Here is a 23811-nt window from a genome sequence, read left to right as displayed (position 1 = left end):
GGAAAGACTTTGGGGAACGGAATACATGAAAATTCCTAAAGAAGTATTAAATTTCAAACTGATGAATAAAAATAGGTATATTTGAATTTAAGCTTGATTAATTTATTGCTGTTACTTAACTGGCACTATTTATTAATCAGAATTTTTTCGTGACGCACTGGTGAAGGGATAGTGTCCTGAAACATTGCGACTCTTCAGCTCTGCTTGCTACCGAAATGTCCAAAGATTTCGCAGATGTGATTAATATTTCCGTAATTTAATAAAAAGAAATAGTAAAACCAATTTATTTAATAATACATTCCAACCGGTTGGAATGTATTATTAAGTTCACGTGATAACTAATGTATAAAGTGTGTCCACTAAAATAATTGCAATCGTCCAAAAGAGAAAAATGAGGATGTTAGAACAATAAATATTTGATGAGTTTTCCGAAGAGTTGAACAACCTCGAAATTGTGGTTAAAGTTAATTCTAGACAGTTTATCTGAATATACAAACGTTGCTAAGTGTGAAAATTCCTTTTTATTCTGTATACAAATAACCATTTACCTTTCTTAATCTCAGATAATAAAAAAAAGATACCACCATTTGATGTATTAATTAGAAAATTAAAAGAAATATATTTTTAAAATTTTTGTTAATTCTGGATGTACTTTTCATATATTCAAAGACCCAAAAGGTTCTGTATGGACAAACCATACTGTTATACAGTGTACTTCTCGGCAGTAAGTAGTCACTCTTGTTGTGTGAAAATAATAGATATTTAGCCCTCGTGAGTAACATAGATAACAGAAGCGCCGTCCTCCCCACACCGAGTGGAAAAGACTTGAGTTCGAGTCCCATCAATGACGTGAGGAATTTTTACGGCCCTTTTTTTACAAAGTGGGAGAGTTAATTGGTTTCAGGCTAGGGTAGTGATGTTTTTCTCCCGGAAATTCTGGTTTTTCGTCTAGAAAACAGAAAATTGACCCCAGAACACACACAATTTACAGACACGGAGCATATAACCTTAGACTGAGTGGACAGAAATCATGGGATACCCGCCTAGTAATGGGTAGACCTACCTTTCGCCCGGATAAGGGCAGTCACACGGCGAGGCGTTGAGTCCACTAGTTCACGAAAGCGTTCCACAGGTATTTCCATCCGTGCTTGCTGCATCGCTGTCCATAATTCCGTCATATTCCTTGGGCGGAGGATCCAAAGCTCCAACGGATCTTTGCACAGCATCCCAAAGATGCTCCACAGGGTTCATGTCTGATGAACGAGGAGGCCATTCCATGGTGGTAAAATCTGCGGAATGCTCATCGAAACATGTTCTAGTCACAACGGCTCTGTGGGGAGGCGCATTGTCCTGTTGGAAGAGTCCATTGCACTGTGGGTGTGCGACGACGATGAAGGGATGAAGATGGTCTGCAAGGATTGAAACGTAACCTGGACCGTTCAGAGATGCGTCTAGACGTACCAGAGGTCCCAACGTGTGCCAGTTGAACACGCCCCAGACCATTACCGACCGTCACCTGCCTTAACAGTTTCTTGTTGACATGATGGGTGCATAGCTTCGTGAGGTTTCCGTCAGTACGCACTCTCCAGTCCCTTTGAAATAACTGGAAACGGGACTTATCGGACCAGGAGACCCGTCTCCAATCATCCAAGGTCCAGTGCCGATGTTCTTTCGCCCAGTTGAGGGATAGAGTCCTGTGTCGTGGTGTTAGCAATGGGACTCTGGTTCAGCGGCTCCCATAACCTATAGATACTGTCGAACGGGGACAGTGCAATTTGTGTACCACCTGCGTCAGTTTACTCATGTCATTTATCCATACTGACATCCAGTTACCGTCTACGTGAATGCAGTGTACTTATATAACTGCCAAGCGGTGGGTTCGTCCACTAGCGAAAGGGATGACAGCGTTGCGTTTTTCAGGAACTAGGTATCCCATGAATTCTGTCCTTTCAGTATAGTTGGTAATGTTTCTAAAATCCTACAATAACAACAACAACGGATATTTACATGGTTTGCAAATGTATCAATGCACAGGGACAATCTATTTTCAAGAAGGAGGGCAGACCGCATTAGCGTTTTATAGACTAAATGTACTGCGATGTATAATAAATTGCTAATTTTAATGCTATTGACCTAACATTGCCTGATTGGCAAAATGTAAATAACAGAAATATGAAAATATTGCAAATACTCTGCTGATTGATAATACAAAATTAAATAGATCTAGTGACTGTTGAAATATGGCCACCCAACTTTGTCGGTGAATTAACCGTCCATCGTTATATAAGACTAGCTGAGCCTCCACTGGCAGTATTAACTAAATACTGACACATGTAGAATCCTTCATGAGAGTATAGGGGTTTCCCACTTGTCGTTTGGAGAGGTCTGAGTTCGAGTCCCGTTGTAGAGTGGAGGAATTTTAAAGGTTTCTTTAATTGGGGTTGAGTTAGCCGATCTCAGGCGGAAAAATATCTTTACAGAACATTCCACGGTGGCGTTCAGTTGGAGTGAAGTTTAGCCTTGCCAAAGCAGGTTCCCCTCTCCTCAGTATTGTCCACAATCATTGCCTTCTTGACTGAACAGTGTAATATGGGGCATGACGACATTTACTGGATTCTTCGTAGAATTCTCAGTGCATCTAGGGAAGAATTGTTATTGCAGCCATTTGCATTCATAGTTTCATACCCAACCAAAGAACCTAGGCAAAACCAAGTAAAACAGACCTAAACCATTTGCTACTGGCACCGAACTTTGACAAGCACTTGCTGCAGTTGCAAAGTGGCATCTTACATATGAAACATACAAGGGGCGTTCAATAAATTATCTACCTAAGGTACGTCCCATAATTATATTTCAATGATTCATGATTTATGTTCCTACATATCTCAACTTGAATCATTTTGATCCCACCATTATTTTAGGTTGTGCTGCTGTAAACACCTGTACCAAATTATGGATTTGCTGAAATTGGAGTTCAATCACGAAGTTTCTCACCAAAGAAGGAAATGGGCCAAAGGCCATTCATGAAAGGATGGTGACTGTGTATGGCAACAGTGCACCTTCAGAGTACCAGACGAAATTATGGTCAAAACAATTCAAGTGAAATCCCTAAAGAATGTGACATATCTGAGAGAGAGATGGCGCCTCCGTAGCCAGGTGGGCAGGAGCAGCAGTGCGTAGCACACGCTTCTTGATTAGACCGGGGTTCGAGCCCGTGACCACCAAATACGGAGGATGCGGAAATGTCACGGAATGACCACCGCATATCCCTGGAGCAATATGGCCTTAGTTGCTAATGCTCCTAAAAACCAAACAACAACAACATATCTGAGAGAACAGTTATAAACATCCTCCATGAATATTTGGGGATGACTTAGATCAGTGCTAGGTTGGTCTCAGATGTCTGACCCCTGTGCAGAAGCAATTCAGAGTCCAGTATTGTGAGGAGAATTTAGAGCTTTATGGAGGGAATCCTGGAACTTTCATCTCCAGAACCGTTAATGGTGATGAAACGTGAGTTCATCACTGGGATCCTGAGACCAAGCAGGGATAAATGCAATGAAATCACACGGGTTCTCCACCACCCAAAAAATTTCGGACACAACCTTCAGCTGGCAAGATTATGGCCACCATATTTGGGATCCTTAGGGAATTTTGTACATTCACTACTTGGGACACCAGCGGATAGTCACTGGGGGGAGTCATATGCATCCCTACTGTACAACCTAAGGGATGTCATAAAGGAAAAACGCCGTTTTTCCTCTAGAAAACCTTCCAGAGGTGTGCTGCTTCTTCAGGACAACGCACCAGTGCACAGGTCACATTCTATTGTTGCTGCTTTGAGAGACTGTAACTTTACAGAACTTACCCATCCATCTTACAGACCGGATCTGACCGGATTTGATGATAATGAACTAGTCTGTTATTTCTGCGTTCTTGATGAACAGAACAATTTTATTTGTCTGGTATTTCCTCATTGCCAACAAAATGGAACAGTGTATTGAAGTTCAGGGGAGTTACATTACAAAATAAAACCAGATTTTTGCCTCTATCTCATTTCCTTCATGGGTAGGCAGGTAATTTATTGAACACCCCTCGTATCACATCTTACACTCATGGTATCCATACTGCACCATCCTTCCGATGGCACTCATTGTATGGCAAGTCTATCAAAAGAGAGTCAGAAAAATTGGTGACCGCTTCCTTTTTTGTTGAAAGCCAAAAGAACTGCAGACATTGAGGGCATCCGAAACAAATGTGGATTATCTAGCCGGTCAGCCGCCAAATAGTTCACCACACCGGACCTATGGGTAACTCTCTAGAGGGAATCCGGATTAACTAGTATACCATCTGGAGATAGTCCGAGTAGTGTGCATGCAGGAAGAATTTTTAAGGCCACGTTATGTCAAGGAGCTGGATATAATCTTGCTATGTCTACTTTATATCAAAAAATTTCATTACTTCACACAACAGTTTCCCCATCTTTTCTTTATTATAGAATACATCATGAATAATCAAACTAATAGAACACACTTATCTGCGAAAAGAAGTAACCCTCCGAAAGATCTCCTCGTTCATTACACAAATATACGTAGTCTCAGTTCTAATCTCAATGACCCATTTCACAGAAAATTACTTAGGAACCTCCTCTTTCGATCTTCTCTGGCTTAAAATCTCTCCACCCCATTCTATCAAATTCATCTGTGGCCTCTATTGTTCTCCCAATTCCAGTAATCACTTCGAACTGTTTCACTTCTTTCTTTGAAACTTGATTTTCTCCAGTCACACTTTCATAACAATGAGGTAATTTTCCTTGTGAATTTTGATTACTAAGTTCTTGGAGTTCACAACTCCAGTTAGCTTCAGTTTTATAGTCACACGGACTCAGCTGGTCGAGATGCTGAGCTTTTTACAATTACTGACTTCACAGAGATTGTTCATTTACCTACCAGAATATCAAATGATCCTAACCACACAGACAATAAATACTCTTGATCTTTTCCTCAGGGACAACCGTTCCAAGCATACGGACGAGGTGAGTAGTGCTCCACGCACCTCAGATCACAACTTGGTGCTGATCTCTTCTCCAAGGGAGCCTTTCTTTCGGGGCCATTCTCAGCCTCGTCTTTGGCATTCCAAGAATAGAAAATGAATGATCTCTCAGATTTCTATTCTATTCTTCTTTTTCTTTGTTGGATTACTGTTTTAAATTTTCTGGCGACAATTTTATTTTTGATCAGATTGTTTGCAGTGAAATTATTCATGCGGGGATGAAATCCTTTATTCGACACTTTATCTTAAAATCTCCTATTTTATTTAAATCTTAGTTTTCCAATAAATGTGCTAAGGCTATTTTAGATAAGAATGTTGCATATCGCAGTTGGCTTGATTAAAAATCTCCAGATTCATTTTCTGTCTAGAGGAAGAGAGAGAAGGATGAAGCGTTCCGATTCTGAGTTGACCACCATTATTTATAAAACAATTTTTTTTCCCGAAAACATTCCTCGTTGAAAAGATGGGGGATTCTGTACTTTGCAATCCTGGAATATTTTTTAGGTTTTCAACGTATTTTGTTGGCGGGAGATTCCGCAAATGTCCTATTAATTCTTCTCCTTATCGATTTTTTTACTCAATTTATAAATAATTAATTTATTAATTTGTAAATGACACGTATACCATTGTTTTGCAGAACATTTCGCTGCCTTTATGCCGAAACTTTGAGCTCGAAGTACCCGCTTGTAGCACAAACCACGTCTTCAAAAGTTGCTTTAAATATACAAAGCTATTCATGCTGACCTTCATTGCGTTTTTTTGCCTTTCGTTCTTGTTCATGTTTTTTGAATGGTTAGTTTATTAAAGAAAGCCTTGAAACATATTACGTAGGTTGGTTTTCCGGAAATATTGATGCCTCTCAAATGGCTTTTAATGTTCGTATTTTCCACACAGTTTTGTTTGTTTGTTTCAAATTACAGAGAATTCCTGTTAAGATTTATAGTGCCAGTGTTAGTTACGAGATTAAAATGTATTATTTATACGAATATTGATCATGACACTCACGTGGAATATCATTCCAGTAATCAACAACTTGTTGGCTAAAAGAGAACTTCCTGCAATCCAGTTCAAGCCTCTTCCTCCTTAATTTGAGTTTATGGTCACTAGTTCTGGAATAACTTATAACAGTGAAAATTTTGCCTTCATTTTGCCTTCTGCCCCCTCTCAATCAAAATCTAAATCACCTCAAACAAAAATCATCTGTCAAAAACTAAACTATTATATTGGGGCCACCTGGAAAGTAACTTTCATCTACCCATGTGTACTGTGTCTGTAAATTGCGTGTGTTCTCTGGTCGATTTGTCTGCTTTGCTGGACGAAAAACCCCAGCCCGAGACCGACTAACTCAGCCACGGAGTGAAAAAAAGCCCACAAAAGCTCCTCGCGCCATCGACGGGATTTGAACCTGGCCTTTTGCACAGTGTTGGGAGGACGGTGACAATACCACTGTGCTGTCACGCAGATAGACACCCTAATCAAGTCTCCTCTAAGATGTTCAGTTTCCAAGCCCACTTATTCGAAGATTTTCCTCATACGGATTTCTTTTGCTGATCTCGCCAAGCAGGTTTGGGCTTCTTGAAGAGGTCCAAAGAAGAAAAAAAAAGAAGAAGCTCGGTGTCTATTTTTTTATTTTTGGTGGGGTCTCCATTCTCGATAAATGTACCCTGTTGCGTACCTGAAAACTCGATATGGTCAGAACGCCTTTCTTACTAGGCAGTAATAACATCAGTTTATTCAATTAAATATGCATATCACGTGTATGCTATCATATTTGCACGTGCTTTCCTTATAGATATGCGAAAATGATATAGTAGATGGTAAGATTAATCGCCAACCTTTTTGTTTTCTACCCTGATATAGTATCTGCAGTTCGCAGATTTCGATGCATAGATGTTTTTAGAAATTTATCTGTCGTGTCTTTATTAACGAATACATTAGTAATAAAAAGTTAAGGAACAAACGCAACATTTTAAATGTATTTTATTATAAATTAAAATAGAACTAAATATTCGTCATTTATGTAACAAAACGTCTCTGTCTGGTCCCTAAAGTGACGCATAACTGTTTCAACATGCAAACTGGTTAACCAGATAAGCGTGACCTGTTTCCGGACCCTCCGGATTTCGCATTTATCGTTCACACTATTGATTTAAACGTAACCCATCATTGTGAAAATGTCACAAAGGCACCATTTTCATGACTTGTTTAGGAGACGATCCATAGGCAGGACAAAGTCAGAACGAAGTGCAGATAACTGAATTTGACTGGCAGTGTTTGTAAGCTCTGTGGAACGAGTTCAAAAACAAGTCTCTCAAAGAAACAGTTCCTTGTTAGAATAATAGTGATATTATATCAGCGTCCAAGGCTACCCTCGCTTCGAGTTTTTCCTCGTGTATTTGTCAGTATAAGTTGTTTTCACGGGTTTTTCAGTCTTGAAAAACCGGAATAAATCAGGGTTTAAACCCTACTCCTGAGATCGGCTAATTAGAATGTTCTAAACGAGGAATGGCGAACCAATGGCATGCATAGGAAAATATACAGGTACACGGCCACTTATAAATAATCTATATTATAATAAAAATATTTTTAAGATAAATTTGTTTAATAGCCTACTAGCAACTATAGGTGAAAACCTCTAGTTGTAGCTAGAAGGTTTTCACCCAATGCGCCGATGGGGCTGATACACTGTCCAACCAAAACATTATGACCACCCTCCCCTGTGTTTAGCAGTCAGTTTTTCTTCTCAACCTGGTGCGCACGTGTCGTGGTGAGAACCGGTAAAAGTGATATTGCAGGTTCTCGGAATGAGGTCCATACGAAGTACTTCATTGACATGAGCAAGGGATGTAATCTGACGGATTTCGAAAAAGGAATCATTATCGGGTGGCAGTATTGCTGAAACATTGTACGGTGGCAGTATTTGCTGAAACTGCGAATCTTGTGGGCTGTTCGTGACATGCTGTGGTTAAGGTATTCGAAGAGTGGACGGAATAGTGGACAGAACAGTAGTCGCAAGGCCAAGCAGCCGCCTGCACCTCATCGATGCTCCTGGTGAACGTAGACTGTCCCGCTTTATGCGAGCCGATAGATCGAAACAGTGGAACGGCTGATCATGGACTTTAACTAGCGGATGGTTAGCGGCGTTTTCAAGATCATAATCCAACGAACCCTCGTTCCTATGGATCTCCAGAGTAGGAGTCCGGTCAAGATACCCATGCTTACGGCCACCCATTTCCAACGACACCTAAAGTTTGAGTCTGAACGGCATCATTGGACCACAGACGACTAGAAAAAAAAAGTTGCCTTTTCCGAAGAATCACTTTTCATGCTATGCCGTGTGGATGGTGTGGCGAAAAACTGAGGAGAGGAATAACTTGTGTCCTGGTCCAACAGAAATAGGCAGTGTTTTGGTAAGTGGGATATTTTCCTGGGAATCTCGTGGAGCCCTCCTAACCCTATACCGCATTGTGAATGATAAAACTACCTCTCCATTGTGACTGATCAGGTATACCCTTTCATGATGACTGTTTCCCAGATGGTACAGGTGAGGATAATGCGACCCACCACATTGCCGGTATTGTTCGAAGGTGGTTCGCTGAACACAAAAATTACTTCCAGGCAGTGGCGTACCAAGTATCATCGTAAGGGGGGAGGGGCATGGCGACCAGACTTTTGAGATTTTTTTTTAGAACGCCTCCTGCGATCTTTTTCTTTAATTTCAAATTCTAGGTTAGGGGGCGGCATATGTCCCCCTCTGCCCACCCCTGAATACGCCCCTGCTTCCAGGTGCTACTTTGGCCGCCGATTCGCCAGATATGAATCCTATAGAACATTTCTGGGATTACGTGAATCGACAGATCCAGCGTTTGAATTCTCCATCATGGACTATCGCAGATCTACCAGACCACGTTGAAATATACCTCCTGCAATGTTCGGAGGTCTTATAGCGTCCATGCCTCTATGTGACAGGTATAGACCGTACAAGGTACTGATAGCAGAAGGAGGACATAACCATGATTAGGTAGGTGGTCATAATGTTTTGATTGGATAATTTATATATTACTGGGTGTGAGGACTCCATCGATAGATAGTTGATTTCTGATAGATGGTCGTCAGACGGTGGATACAGCAGTTTATTACTGGTTGCCTGGCTTGTAATTTTGCCCCTGAATGGCATTTTATACTGCTAAAAGGCTTAACAACAGGAATTATATACCCAGTTTAGGTTTTGCTGTCCTTAATTTAAATCCGCAAACTAAAAGGTCAGCTAGTCAGCCGGATCAGTTGTTGTCTCTATTCTTTGTAACTCGAAAAGTGCGGTTGACTGATCACTTCATTGTGGCTTATTGCAAGATCGAAAGTTCTGTGTGCAGAGAAGCTTGAAAATTCTAAACTAACTATTGTACTAATATTTATTTAGCATTATTCTGTATTTTAAGAAATGGGGTGGCAATATCAGACTATTAAAAGTATCCCTTCTGTCAAACAAGAAAAGTATTGGATATCCGAATGAAGAGAGGATTTTAAACCGTCTAGATTTCAGGTCTAGAGTTGAAATTTTGCTAATTGGAGTCGTTTAAACATTATTCATTTTCAGTTATAAGTACTTTCAGTTGTAAGTCGCTATTTATTTTCGTTTTGGCTTTGCGTCATTGCTAATAGCTTATCATTCCAAGGAATACAAAATAAGTTTCAGAATCAAGGAACGTCTTTGTTTTTATTAAAACAAATAAAATATGCAGCAACCCAAGGTCGAGGATCACCACAGTGTCTTTCTTTGGTGGATTAGTGTTGAAGTGACTCTGATGGCTGTTAAAGAACAAACAGAATTGATGATGGTAACCGTAACTTAAAAATATGCAAATAAATTTTGTCTACAGTAAGTTTTTGAAGTCTCTAGAACCGACTTTTATTATATTGAAAATCAGCACGAGTCTGCCGAAAATGTTTCGACATTTAAATATTAGAAGCGTAAAGATTTGAAGGAAGATGCCATGTTCAGAAGTACAACGGTAAATTATAAAACTCTGGCTTGTTTTCGATGAATTTATTGCTTAATTACTATGACAAATTGCTTGTTTATGTAGATGCTATTATGTACCCTAATTGTGCAGACGTCCTAGCAGCAAAAACAAACGTTTATTACACGTTTTATTATATATTAATAAAACTTGATCATATATCTCTAATAGAACAAGGGCCTATTAAACATACTTTTGTAAATGCTAAACACAATTTTTTCTGATTTTATTTTGATAGTGCATTAGCTGTATCTATTTGGCATCTCCTCACATCCCCATCCCACATTCACCAGAGAAGACTTATACTTGGTTCTTTTCAGATATTATTTCGTTTCTTTTATATTTAACTAGCAACATTGATTAGCAGACATTTTCTTATAATAAACAAATCTTTCCTGGTGTTCATGCTTTTATAATATTTATTTTATAAGATTTACTATCCAATCTTTTATAAGATTGGATAGAAAAGATGCTGAAATCATAAACATTTTGTTAAAAATTGGAAAATTTTAATATCAGCATTTTAATATGGGCTTTAATGACATCCGTTTATTCAGTTTTTTGGTTATAGAGAACGGAATCTTGCTATATTTTTTGTTGTTTGCCATATTGCGCCGTCATCATCATCATCAGCCATTTTCAATCCACTGCAGGATGAAGGCCTCTCCAGCAACTTTCCAGTTCCTTCTGTATGCAATGGCCATCTATTTGCTACCCACAAACTCAATAATTTCATCTGTCCATCTCCGTCGTTGTCTTTCAGGTTTTCGTCTAGCTCCTCTTGGGTACCATTCAGTTATTTTCTTAGTCCATCTGTCATCTTGTCTTCGCGCTGTGTGTCCTGCCCAAGACCATTTTAGTTCTTTAGTTTTGATAAGAATGTCCTTTACTTGAGTTTGCTGCCTAATCCATGTCTTTCTCTTCTTACCTAACAGTCTCATTTCCAATATAATTCGTTCCATTCTTCGCTGTGTAGTTCTCAGCTTCTCTTCCATTCTTTTGGTGAGCGCCCAAGTTTCATTTCCATAAGTCATGGTGGGGAGTATATATTGGTTCATTATTTTACGTTTCTGACAAATTGGGACATTGCTCCTCAGTGTGTGTGACTATATTTCCTGAATGCTATCCATCCAAAATTTATTCTTCTCTTGACTTCCAGCCATTTACCATTATTACAGCTAATGACTTGTTCCAGATAAGTAATGACTCCACCTTTTCAATTACTGCTCCTTCAATGATTATATCCCTTTCTGTGGCATACTTGTTCATCATTACTTTTGTTTTAGCCGCATTCATCTTTAGTCCAAAATCCTTACCAACTCTGCATAACTGATTAAGATTTTTCTCTAATTCTTTATGATCATGGCTTATGACCACAATTTCATCTGAAAATCGTAAATGGTTTAGATACTCTCCATTCACATTGACTCTTTTTTGCGATCAGTCTAATCTTCTGAAAGGGCAACTTCGGAGATATTGTGTCTCCTTGTCGAACTCCTTTCCCAATTTTAAATTTGCTACTGTCTTTGTCTAGTCTAATCTGTTGCGCCGTATATATGCTTAAACTGCAGATTTTATGTGCTGGACGAAAAACTCGATTTTCCGAGAAAAAAAAAATCATGTTATTCTCGCCTCAGACCGATTAATTTAGCCACGCTGTAAAAAGACCCATAAAAATTCCTCGCGTCATCGGCGCCATTCGAACTCAGGATTTTTCCACATAGTGTTGGAACGAGGGTGATTATAGCAACTGGGTTACCCACAAGGGTATTTGCATTTCCATTTCTCATAAAATGTCAAGTAATTTCATGAAGGATGCCTTTGTGATTTTGTCTTGCCATTTTCCCTCGTGGGTGGCACAATCGCCGTCCTTCCCGCACCGAGCGGAAAAGACCTGAGTTCGAGTCTCATCGATGACGTGAGGAATTTTTATGGACTTTTTTTACAACGTGTCTGAGTTAGTCGGTCTCAGGCGACGGTGAGCATGGTTTTTTTCTCCCAAAAACTCTGATTTTTTTCCCTGCAAACAGAAAATCGATCTCAGAACACACACAATTTACAGACAATATACGCGGAGCAACATGGTCTTAGTCGCTAATGCTCCTAAAACCCTGCTACAACAACAACTACAATAACGTCTTGTCAAGTTTCACTAGAATTCACAGGAATCACTAGACGCGGCAGTGATCATAATACATTAATGTTGAATTTACTTAAAAATATAACTACTGCCAGGGGTAAAAGGAGAGAATTTTGCTTAAGGTGATTACATTAGTAGTTAAATTGAACTGACGAGACTTGTCTCAGAGAAATTTTAAATTCTTTTCAGTGGCACCAACTGATGATATTGCAAACTACAAATTCTAAATCAGAAGCATTCAGGGATTATAGAAGCTACTAAGCTTTTTATACTACGCGTAACCACGAGATATTGTTCGAGGTCTAGACATAAATGGATGTCACATTAACAGATGAGACGTGGCAGAGATGAAAAATGCATAGGATAATTATAAATTATCAGGAGACACGGAAACCTATAGGGAATATAAAGTAACCGGTAATCAAGTCACTTAAAGAAATTAGGCAAGCTAAAGCAGATTATGAGAAGTCTTTTGCTAAGTATGCAAAGAAAAGTAGCATAGAATTCTTTGCTACTTTTTTTTATGTTAACACTAGAAGAAACGAATGAACCACATTGGCCCACCAAGTAGGAATGTCATAATTATTGATGAACTCTTCAGATTGCTGAAAAACTGACTAAATATTTAGCATCCAGACTGACGCATGAAGAAAGATTTACGTACGGGAATACTAGAAGGACCAAGTTATAACTGGGAGATAAGTAAGTTTGTGATAACTGTGAAGAAAGTGGAAGAAAAATTGTTGAAGCTGAAAATTAATAAGGCAACTAGATTAATGGAATCTATCTAATTATATTAAAAGAATCAGTAAAAGAGATGAAGCAAACTTTTCTCATAATTATGAGAGCACCCTTGGATTATAGTGAGGTCCCTATAGATGGCAAATGTCTCTTCATTCACAAAGGGGAATTAAAGGGAGAAGTGAGCAACTGTTGACTTCTGTTCTGTTCAACCACTGTTTTACAGTAAATAGATAATGCAGTACAATATTTGGATGAAATTATTTTATCGTTAACCATTTTTTAATCAAACATTTTGTGATTAAGAAAATTATGTGATCAAATATATTCATTGCGCAGTTTATTATTTAATAATAAAAAAATAAATATTTTATTATAAATCGTTACGATTTTGTAGATGTCGCTGTTTGTTATTTCTGCAAGAATTTCTTCGTTTGCCAACGTTTTATTCGTTTGCCAATGTAAATTTATTGACTTTCTGGGTTAGAATTCAAGGTAAATTCCCTTAAAAATAAAACGCTAATTTAAAATTTAAATAATTAACTCTAATTTGTAGTCATTTATGTATATACCTCGAGTCAAACTGCTGTGATTTTTAGTTCATTAAATGGCAGGAACAGAGTGTCGTTATATCTGACTGCCATTTTCAATACAATAAAAGCTATTTTCTTATTTTCAGCAGGTAAGTGTAATGCAATTTCCTCTCATAATCTGAACTGTGCGTAGGTGTTTATATGCACTTGATGAAACTCATTCCGGATTCTTAAGGAAAATTTTATTATGCAGTTAGAAAGAAAAATGAACATTAGCTAATGCAATCACTAAAAAAGAATGCGTGGGGCTGGCATATAGCCATAATCGTGGCGATAAAAACAAAGTTGTTTTTTTACCCCTGTAACTCGGTTCAAAATTTCTCAGAAGTAAAAGACTACCAAGAAAACAAATATACTCGTATTTGGTATTCCAAAAGCAATTACAAAACGGTTTTTTTTCTTTTTTTAACTTCGATAGCTGTCATAATTTATGGTTGTTGAAATTGGTGGGAACTCGTTTTAAAAATTCGAGCGAAGGCTTTTTTATTATTATTGGTAATATCCCGTTTTATTTCCTGGAGTCGTCATTTGCGAAATTTTCTATTACAAATTTCATTTCCAATTTTAAATTGGTTATAATTGTGAATATTAAATATGGATGTTTTTTTATGGCCCAGAACAAAAGGTTATTGGAACCCATAGTACCAACCATCTATAGATTACACTCTCTGTGTAATAGTTGAAAAGACAAGAGATGTGTTGCCGTTGGATTTGAAATCTGCAAATATTCTATAGTCTTTAGGAATTACAAAAAACCCTAGTTTCCGGGAGTAAATTTTTGCTGGACGAAAAAAAACCCCAGTATCTGGGGATAAAAAACCTTGCCATCTACGCCTGAGAACGACTAACTCAGCCACGGAGTGAAAAAAAGCCCATTAAAGTTCTTCGCGTCATCGACGGGATTCCAACCCGGGCCATTTCCACCCGGTGTGGGGAGAACGATGACGATACCACTGTGCTACCCGCGCAGACTGAGAACTACCAGTAAACCTCACCAGTAACCTTTGGTTGATACGCACCAAGAGGCCTACTTCTTGCCAACAAAACTTTCCCCATATTAAGCAACCATCCCCACCTGCTTGCGAGCTATGCGGCATAGTCCATTGCGGATGGGATGGTCACAATTCAGTGATCATTGAGTGTACAGTATTAGTATTAGCAATGGCCACATGGTGCAAGGAAGCCTATGGCTTATGCTGCACCAGCCAAAAATAATAAAATAAAAATAAATAAATAAATACAATAATATATACAAGTTATTGTTATTGTTATTTGTTTTTTTTAGGAGCATTAGCAACTAAGGCCATATTGCTCCTGGAATATGCGGTGGTCATTCCCTGACCTTTCCGCATCCTCCGTATTTGGTTATATACAAGTACACTGTTTTTAAACTGCATTAAAGCACCTTGTTTATATTTCAGCACACCCACCAAGTCAGAGGAGTTTACAATAAATCATGAATACAATGGTTAATCGTAATTAGCAGCCACGGACTTGAACCACGGTCCACCCAAAGAGCGTGTGCTAGAGCATGCTCGCTCTTGACCACTCGGCATAATGGTTAATTGCAGCGTCTACATGACAGGTCGATGGCAGTACTATTAAAAAAATAATACAAAAGGTATGTACGCTACACCAAGTACACGCCTTTTATATTCCCATTTTAATGATACTGCCATCTACTTACAATAATAATGGTACTGCCAGTACATACACATATTGACAGGTATATCAATGTGGACATTTGTATGTAGGAAGGAAGTATTAATTTGAAGTATGGATGCATCAGAGGGGATCGGTGGTCTACGCTTGAACATCGTGCGACATGCGTGTGTATAAACGAAGCTGTCTCCAAATGGAACATAATTGATTGCATCGTAGATCAAGAAACAAAAGTGGAGAACTTCATGCACGGACCATCGATCGTTCGTAGTTGAATATGTAGTCAGATAATTGTTCCATGGAGTAATAAAAAAGATTGTCCTGATTCAATTGCATTACCGCGAACTAGCCACAACAAAAACAGAATGAAAGCCTGTTCTAATTGATTTCCATGCAATTTCTCAAAAAAAAACTTTTTAAAAGATCCTTGTATAATGGCAGTGGCCGCCTTGCCAAAACACGTAATACAGGCGGAGAGTGAATTTTAATATACTGCCACTCTAACATAATTATGCGTTTTTATTCATAACGGGGATGTAATCTTGCAGTTTGGCTTAGAATATCAAAGTCCTAGGAGTACTTTATATTTTTGCCAGGACTATAGCTGAGACTCAGTAATTTATATGATAAACTATTATTAACGTAGCAAACAACATTTGTAACTCCAAAGCAGTTTACATTCTAACACCACTGTATGATCTTAATAGCAAGAAGGATGAGGAGGTAGTTTGCAAAACACTGTTGCAAAATGTGAAGACTTGGCAGTCAGTGAGCAGAACCTTAATGTACTTAGATAAGACCGATGGTATAAATTTGAGAAAAGGATACTAATTTGGTAGGAAGAAAGGCGAGTTAGCAATCAACAAGGAGAAAAATAAAATTAAAAAATGAGGGATTCTTTAACTGATTCTGATTTTCAATCCATTGAAGACTGGAAACATCTGTGGATTAACGCTCCGGGTGTAGTATTAATATAATTTTAGAATTATATTAATAGTTGCAAGTAACAAATGATGCAAGGAAGCAAGCTAATACAACACAAGCCAAAAAAAAACCCCTACCCACCTCATGTCCTTCTTCTCAAAAATGTTTTTTAATACTTCCTTCAATTTATTCAGGCTCTTCACCTCTACAACGCTAAATGGAAATCTATTCAAACAACCAATTACTCTCTGGGCTAAACCAAAACTTTCGACCATCTCTCCTGAATCCATCGTTTTTCATTTTATGTTCCTTTGTGTGTGTATTGTCTGAGAAAGAAGAAAGTTACCATGAGCATTTACTTTACTCAATCCGTTCAAAGCCGTAAACACTTCAATCAAATCTCCTTTCAGTCGCCTGATTTCCAAGCGCTGCAATCTATAGAACTGAAATATTTCATGGTAGGAACACCATCTTATGTCCTTGACTAATCTTGTTGCTCTTCTCCGCACCCTTTCCAACAGTTTTGTATCCTTAAAATGGGGATTCCAAACCTATATGCAGTACTCAAGGTGCGGCTTAACCATTGCTTTATACAATGGGATAATCACCTCCTTATTCTTGCTGGCAAAATCCCCGTATACCGTTGCCAGAACCCATCATGAGTCTTCTTAGCAGTCTGTCTCCACTGCTTAGAGAACTACTTATGGGACTGTATAATTACCCAGATCTCTTTCTTTTCCCACTTGGGCTCTGCTTGAGCGTCGTACCACTAATTGGTGTGTTATTCTGGGATTATTAATGTGTAATACCTTACATTCATCAGTGTTAAACCTCAACTGCCACTTCTTAATCCGTTTGCCTAAGTGTTGTAGGTCTTGTAAAGACCAGATTCCTGTCATTTACCACCCTGAGTGTAAGACCATGCATTTCACTTCATTAACAGATAGCCACCACTTCTTTGACCATCGCTGTAGCCTGTCATAAAGAAGCGCTATGTGATGCTGTTCATTAACTAATCTCTGATCTTGATATAACCCAAAAATTTTGATATTACAGTATATATATTTTGATATTACAGTATATATATTTTGATATTACAGTATAACATTTTGATATACAGTATATCGTTTAAGAAAATCAGAAACAGCAGTGGTTAGAGTACCGACCCTTGGGGGGCGGATCTTCACTTCTTACTTTGCCCTGGTCTGAAGAGTAACCATTAATCACAACCGTCCTCCTGCTGCTCTGCAGCAACTCTGCGACCCAGTAAGGATCTTTACAGTGAACCTAACATGTTTTGGCTTATACAGTAACTTCTTGTTCAGGACTGTCAAATGAAAAAAGAATCCTACATATCAGCGGATTTGTTATAAATACCTAATCAGCTTAATTTCCTTTACAAAACTGTGAATTCCATTTTTATCTAATGGCAATATGTTGCATTATCGATTCATTACCTCTTTGATTTTCCTACCACTGATATGACGGTCGGTCGGTAGTTACCTACTTTGCTCTTAGAGCTACCTTTATGCATTTGAGAAGTTTTGGCACTTTTCAGTCCAAAGGAATCGCTGCAGTAATTCCCTCATAATTAATTACCCACAGCGGCTCACATTTGGTGAGTATGGGCTTGGCACCCAGGGTCCTGAGCTGGATATCATAATTTTTCTCTTATTTGGCGATTCCCTTCTACTTCTGACTCTAGCCGGGTGGGTTAAGTGCCTGCCTGGCAACCCAAAGGTCGCGGGTTGGTATCCCGCCTCGGGCTTGGATTAAAGTACTGCAAAAACCTTGGGAGGTGCATTATGGCCGCTGATGCGCCAACAACTACCGGAAAAAAAAACTTCGGACTCTCTCTCGGGATAATTCAGAATTTTTTTTTTTGGCTGGTGCAGCATATCCTCAGGCTTCCTTACACCATATGGCTAGCTAATAATAATAATAATAATAATCTTAATGGTTCAATGCATTCTCTTACCGCCCCCTTTAAAATATGTGGTTATGTGTCATCAACTCTCAACTCCAGGAACTTTATTCGCCTTTAGTTTTGAAAGTTTTTCGAATAAACAATATTTTGTAATTCCAATATTATTGCTAATTTCATGTTTCTCAGCTTCATTCGCCAGTTCCTCCTCACCATGAAGGGTCTTTCTTCTTTATAGACAATATGGATGCAAACTGGCTATGCAATTAATCAGCAACATCAGCTGGGTTATCTAAGATTTTCTAGCACCCATTGCTCATGGGCCCGATCTCATTCTTTTTTTTATTCGTATTCATATACGTGGACAATTCATTGTACCCTTAATAAACTGGCTGATTCATTATTCTTCCACCTCGGTATCCTTCTCGTGCTATATTTTCTTACTGCATTCATTGCTTCTACGACTATTGCTTTAAAAATATATCCCCTTCGTCTGCTGTCCCTATTGACAGAGACCATGTAGCACCTCAATCTGTGATAATTTCCCTTTCCTGAAATTAACACCCATTCTTTTGCAGTCAACTACTGCTATCTCTCTCTCTCTCTCTCTCTCTCTCTCTCTCTCTCTCTCTCTCTCTCTCTCTCACACCGCATCATCCAACTTAGAACTGCGTGACCATCCTCTGCTAATTACTCTCCTCTCTATGATGTCATCTGTTTTGTGGGTGAGGATCAGGTCTGGGATATTCTTCTCCTTGATACTTTCCCAATGAAATCCAGGTACTCGTTAGTGAAACTAATGAATATCTAGATTTAAAATTTTGTTCTCCGTGGTGAGCTTCCCTTCCATTTACTCCAATCAGCAAGGGGCAAGAAATCGCCCATAAGAAATTTGCCCTTGTTTGTCCATTCTATCTGAATACTGTTCATAATCTTCTGGTCTGTAGATTACTCTGGCTGTAATCATACCTTTGCGTCCAATTAATTCACACATGGATTCTATAATATGAACAAAAGCTTTGCAGTTTTAATAAATATATGCGTATCTACTGAATTCTGCAAAAGCTTTTGTCGAACTCAGGCTGCGTTTGATCAGAAGCATGATTCCACCACACCACCTATCTTTCCTGTCCTTCATAAATACATTGTAAAACTCATAATTCCTTATTTCTGGGCGACAGCACCTTTCTTTTAGCTCTATTATGTCAACGTTGGTTGTCCTAACCAGGAAGTCGAATTCAGTCATTTTATTGACGACAATCCTGATATTACTGTACAAGCACACTAAAAACTAAATGTTCTTGTACAATTTACCACCCTAACATACCCCTTAAAGCTACTTAAGCATGTTTTCCTAGCGTTAGCTAGTGAAACATGTCTAAGTAACCATGCAAAATATTCCAACGAATAGAATGACCAGTTGAACTAGATTACCTAGTAGATTGACCTTGGAATGCATACCACAGGCTATACAAGCAATGAACTCATGACTCATACGGGAATCGTCTACGCCCTTTCTCATCTGAATCATGACATCCTCGATGAAGTATTCGAAATGAATCTTGTACCGCCCATTATTAAGGTACGAATTACTGAACTGTTGTAATACTGACAAAATATTCAGCTTATTACAGTACTTAAAATCAAACAGAACACTAATGCAATTTTTAAACAATAAACTTTAAATGTGAACTATTAATTTGATGAGATGACGTTCAGTATCAAATCGTATTGTCTGTTTTGAAGGAATCGTAAATGTTCTCATGAGTAAAGGATATGTATTGTATTGCCGTTTCATTTTTAGATCTTTTAGAGCTTAAAATGTGTTTCGAATTCCTCAGAATTAGCAAATATTTCCTTTTGAATAATTTTAGAAAGTGATTGTAAAACTGTTTTCAAGAAAGAACTAGACAAACTGTTAGAGGGGATGGACAGGTGATACGGAAGTTTTTTTTTTGCTGATGCTGAACTTGCTTTCTTGCATCATTTGCCACAACTAATATTGATACTATTCTGAAATAAGTTCAGAAATATATATTTAAATTCTTATTTAGGGAACTTCTCCTTTTAAAGATACTCATACCGGCGTGTCTGGCGCTCTTTGCCATATCACGCTCACCGTCACGGAAATCATTAGATTTTCTTATCTGGGACTGGACTAAATTGCACCAGTACAGAGTCACTGGGATATACCCATCCACTTTATAGCGTATGGGTAAGTTGCCGTTGCTCTACTGGCTCCTCCCCACATTGGGTGGAAAGAGCTGAGTTCGAATCCAGTATTTTTCACAGCGTGGCTGGCTTAATCGGTCTCAGGTGGGGTAGCATGGTGATTTCTCCTGGGAACTCGAGTTTTTCGTCCAGCAAACAACAAATCGACCACAGAACACGCAATTTACAGGCATATTATATAGGCTCAATATGGCCTAAGTTGCTAATGAGCCTAAAACTTTAAAGCAACTGACCAACCAACTTGTTATTGAAGGAATGCTCCAGTTCATGAAATAAATGGATATATCTAATAAAATATTTAGGGTATTGTATATTTGTACTGTCATGCGTTGGCGGTTGCCAATTGGTGTCCAATTTCTGGACACCAATTCTATAAAATTTCCCAGCATTCGGCGTGGCCCTCTTATATATATTCAAAGTTTGCGATGAGAACTTTGCTGTTGCATAATGTTGTGCGCAATTACAATTACCGTTTTCACTGCTAGATATGGCTGATAGGCCACAAATCAAATTTTGTTTTCAATAAAAAATACTTTCTAATAGTATAAACTGTATTTGGGTGGTTTCTGCTCGTATATTTTCGTATTTTCCTATGCATGCTCCTTGTGACTCACGTGCCATGGATTTATTTTAACCTGATGTTAATGAAATTTGGGATATCCGACAGCAAAATAAAGTTAAAGCTCCAAATATAAAATTTCATTAAAATCCACCCACTGGGAGTCGAGTTGTTAGAGGCAGTCGGACAAACAGAGGATATGTTGAAGATAATGAGTGCTTACACACATGCAAACGCTTCTGAAAGAGAAGGCAGTCCACATTATATAAGATCCGAATTTTGAAGTTTTTTAACTGTTATAACTTGTAACCCCTGCGAATGTTGCTCGCTTTAATCCCTGGAAGTTATACCGGTACAGCACTAGGGGTGCTAACATACATTGGGAATGTTCTGGTTGTTGTTGTTGTTAATTTTATACTTGTTGTATATGGAACATCTGATATTCACTGTCACTTTTCGCTTATTGTACAATAATTCATATACGAGTATGTATTTCAGTATTCTGTTTCGTAATTGATCTTCCGTGACAGTGTAGACGTTTCGCCTTTGGTCAATCATTTGGAGAGATCAGGGTCGAATCCGTCGGATTTCAACCCAGATTCAATTGGAATTGTAGTTAGCCAGTCTTAGGGCGAATGGACAGGGCTTTTTCTTGTAGGTTATTCCAAGTTTTTCAACCCTCAGAACATGCAAACTGGCTCATCACAGTTGTACAGTTCTAAGAAAATATGGGTTAGCTGCTGATCTCCTATAAAGGAAAAGGAAAGCTTGTAAAAATTGATCAAAAAACGCTGAGATATAAAGCAATAGAGAAAAAAATCAGCATTATTATACAGAAAAAATGCTATATTAGCAACGGAAGATATTTCTTGGACTTGCGAGACAAAAACAGAATAAATTCGAAACAAAAACAGACAAAAACAGAATAAAAACAGAATAAATTCGAAAGAGTAAAGTTAAAAGTTGAGTTATGACTTCACACCTTGGCCAAGTTAGGCAGTCTTGGACGAGAATTGCATGCCTTCCGAAACCTGGGTTTTTCATGAAGTAAAACAGGCATACCGACTATAGAATATATGCAATTTACAGTACATTGGTGCCTCGTATCCATAGTTACTTTGGTAAAAAATCAAACAATGAACAAAACTGGTTTGTAAACATCAGGCGTACACAATATTTCTATTTATGTAAGTGACTGTTTCTGTTATATATAATGTGACCTTTCAGAGCGAGCGAGTGCTTTTCAGTGTCAACATGCTTGCCAGTGTCACGTCCCCACTGTCAGGACAATCTGCCCTAAACAAGACTTTATGATCCTATAAATATAAATACATATTGAAACCTTCTAACTGTTGTCTAAATCATGCGCTTACGATTTATGGAAACGCTTGAAGCTACAGGAATATTTTAGTTATGAAGGGTCATCTTTCTGGTGCGTGTTGTGCAAGTTAGTGCTGGTCGTCTCAAACAACAAGCCGGAAACTACATTTGCTCTTCGCTGCACATCGCTAAAGCACGTGTTCATGATCCTTCTGACGTCATCACGGTATTAGGTTATAAGACACGGTTGATTCTTAATAATGTGACCTTTAATACACTGGGGGTGGTGCTTACATACGTGCTCTTGTAATGGCACCCAGCGAACGTAGCACAACTGATAATTGCGTTAGGAGAAAGCTGTCCAATAATATGTCCAAGAATCGGAGGGTTCGTAGGAATAAAGGGATTAGCTTTCTTGTGAGGATTTCGCTGAGATAGTGACATGTGTGATAGCATAGTTGCTATTACCAAGAGTCCGATAAAAAAGCGAGGTCAGCTAAGGATGGATAATATGCGTATTCCTGCTGTCGAGGCAAATTGATAAAATTCAAATTGCGTACTTTGATAAGAGTATTTCCCCAATCTCATTTTGGTGGACAGCTGGTTATAGATGCGACCTAGAAGGGGATTGAGTGTTTATAAACATTACTTCTTCACAATATGATGTTGTTTTGGTCTTTATGTGGTTGGTAGATATTATTCTGTTTTGTTATCATATTTTGCAGGTGCTTATATGTTTGCATAAATACATGTATCAGATATTCATTTCAGTATTTAATGGACCATAATATTAAACTACTGGGTTGACACACATGGGAAAGGGAGGGAGATAAAAGACAGACTCACATACTCATAATAACTTTTGGTGTCCGTGTGCGCAATATCAGTTGAGAATTAAAATGCATGTCTTATGGAAATTACAACTTTTGAGTCTAATAAATTGTAATTATTTACCATATGGTAAACTGTATAATGGTAATAAGGATGCAATCATTAAATGGATAATTATTTATTATAATTCTGAGTTTCTCTGCCAACGAACTGGTGGTTTCATTTAATAATGTACAATCTAAAATATTTCATTATTTCCCCATTTTAATTCTTCGTTAGATTAGAGGGGGGGCCTGTCGTTGACTGGTGGACTACAGAATGAGCACTTTTCGTAAGTTTTTTAGTCATTGCAGAAGATGGCCGCTATATTATTTATTTTTATTGTTCTCAAAACTTGTGTTCTTGAGCTTACAACTGTTCTGTATTGCATCTTTACACTTTCTTATTCTTCTGGTGATTTTATTTTTGCTTGGAAATTTTCTCATATCCAGCCAGTTCCTAAAAAGGGTGATAAATCCCTCCCATCCAATTATCTTCTCATTGAACTTCTGCTATTTTTAAAATAATGGAGAAATACATTAACCACCAACTCCTAAACTGTCTAGAACCCTTCCAGCTGATCACTTTTCGCCAGTAGGGATTCCGTTAGTATTGATTCACTGGCTTATATTACCCATCTATAGAAAAATTTAGTTGAGAAGTTTGGGGAATCTCAAGTAGTTGCTCTTGACATTTCGAAGGCTTTCGATCGTGTTTGGTATAAAGGTGTTCTAACTACTCTTTCATTTTATGGATTTCCGAAGGTTTTCTGT

General features: G+C 38.2%; 1 protein-coding gene across 1 annotated transcript in view; it reads left to right on the top strand.

Annotated features, from left to right (window-relative positions):
- The first annotated feature begins 8393 nt into the window (after positions 1 to 8393).
- Positions 8394 to 23811, top strand: part of LOC150080093 (uncharacterized) — an 84759-nt gene continuing 69341 nt past the window's right edge. The window contains exons 1-2 of the mRNA XM_090381666.1: positions 8394 to 8462; positions 13634 to 13636. Of these exons, the coding sequence (XP_090237792.1) occupies positions 8394 to 8462; positions 13634 to 13636 (72 nt within the window). The remainder of the gene's footprint in view (positions 8463 to 13633; positions 13637 to 23811) is intronic.

Source organism: Mastigoproctus giganteus, chromosome 9 (assembly GCF_048544385.1).
Source record: "Mastigoproctus giganteus isolate SK-2022 chromosome 9, ASM4854438v1, whole genome shotgun sequence".
NCBI classification, from domain to species: Eukaryota; Metazoa; Arthropoda; class Arachnida; order Uropygi; family Thelyphonidae; genus Mastigoproctus; species Mastigoproctus giganteus.
Note: the sequence above shows the minus strand (reverse complement) of the source record. Positions and strands in the feature narration are given on the sequence as shown.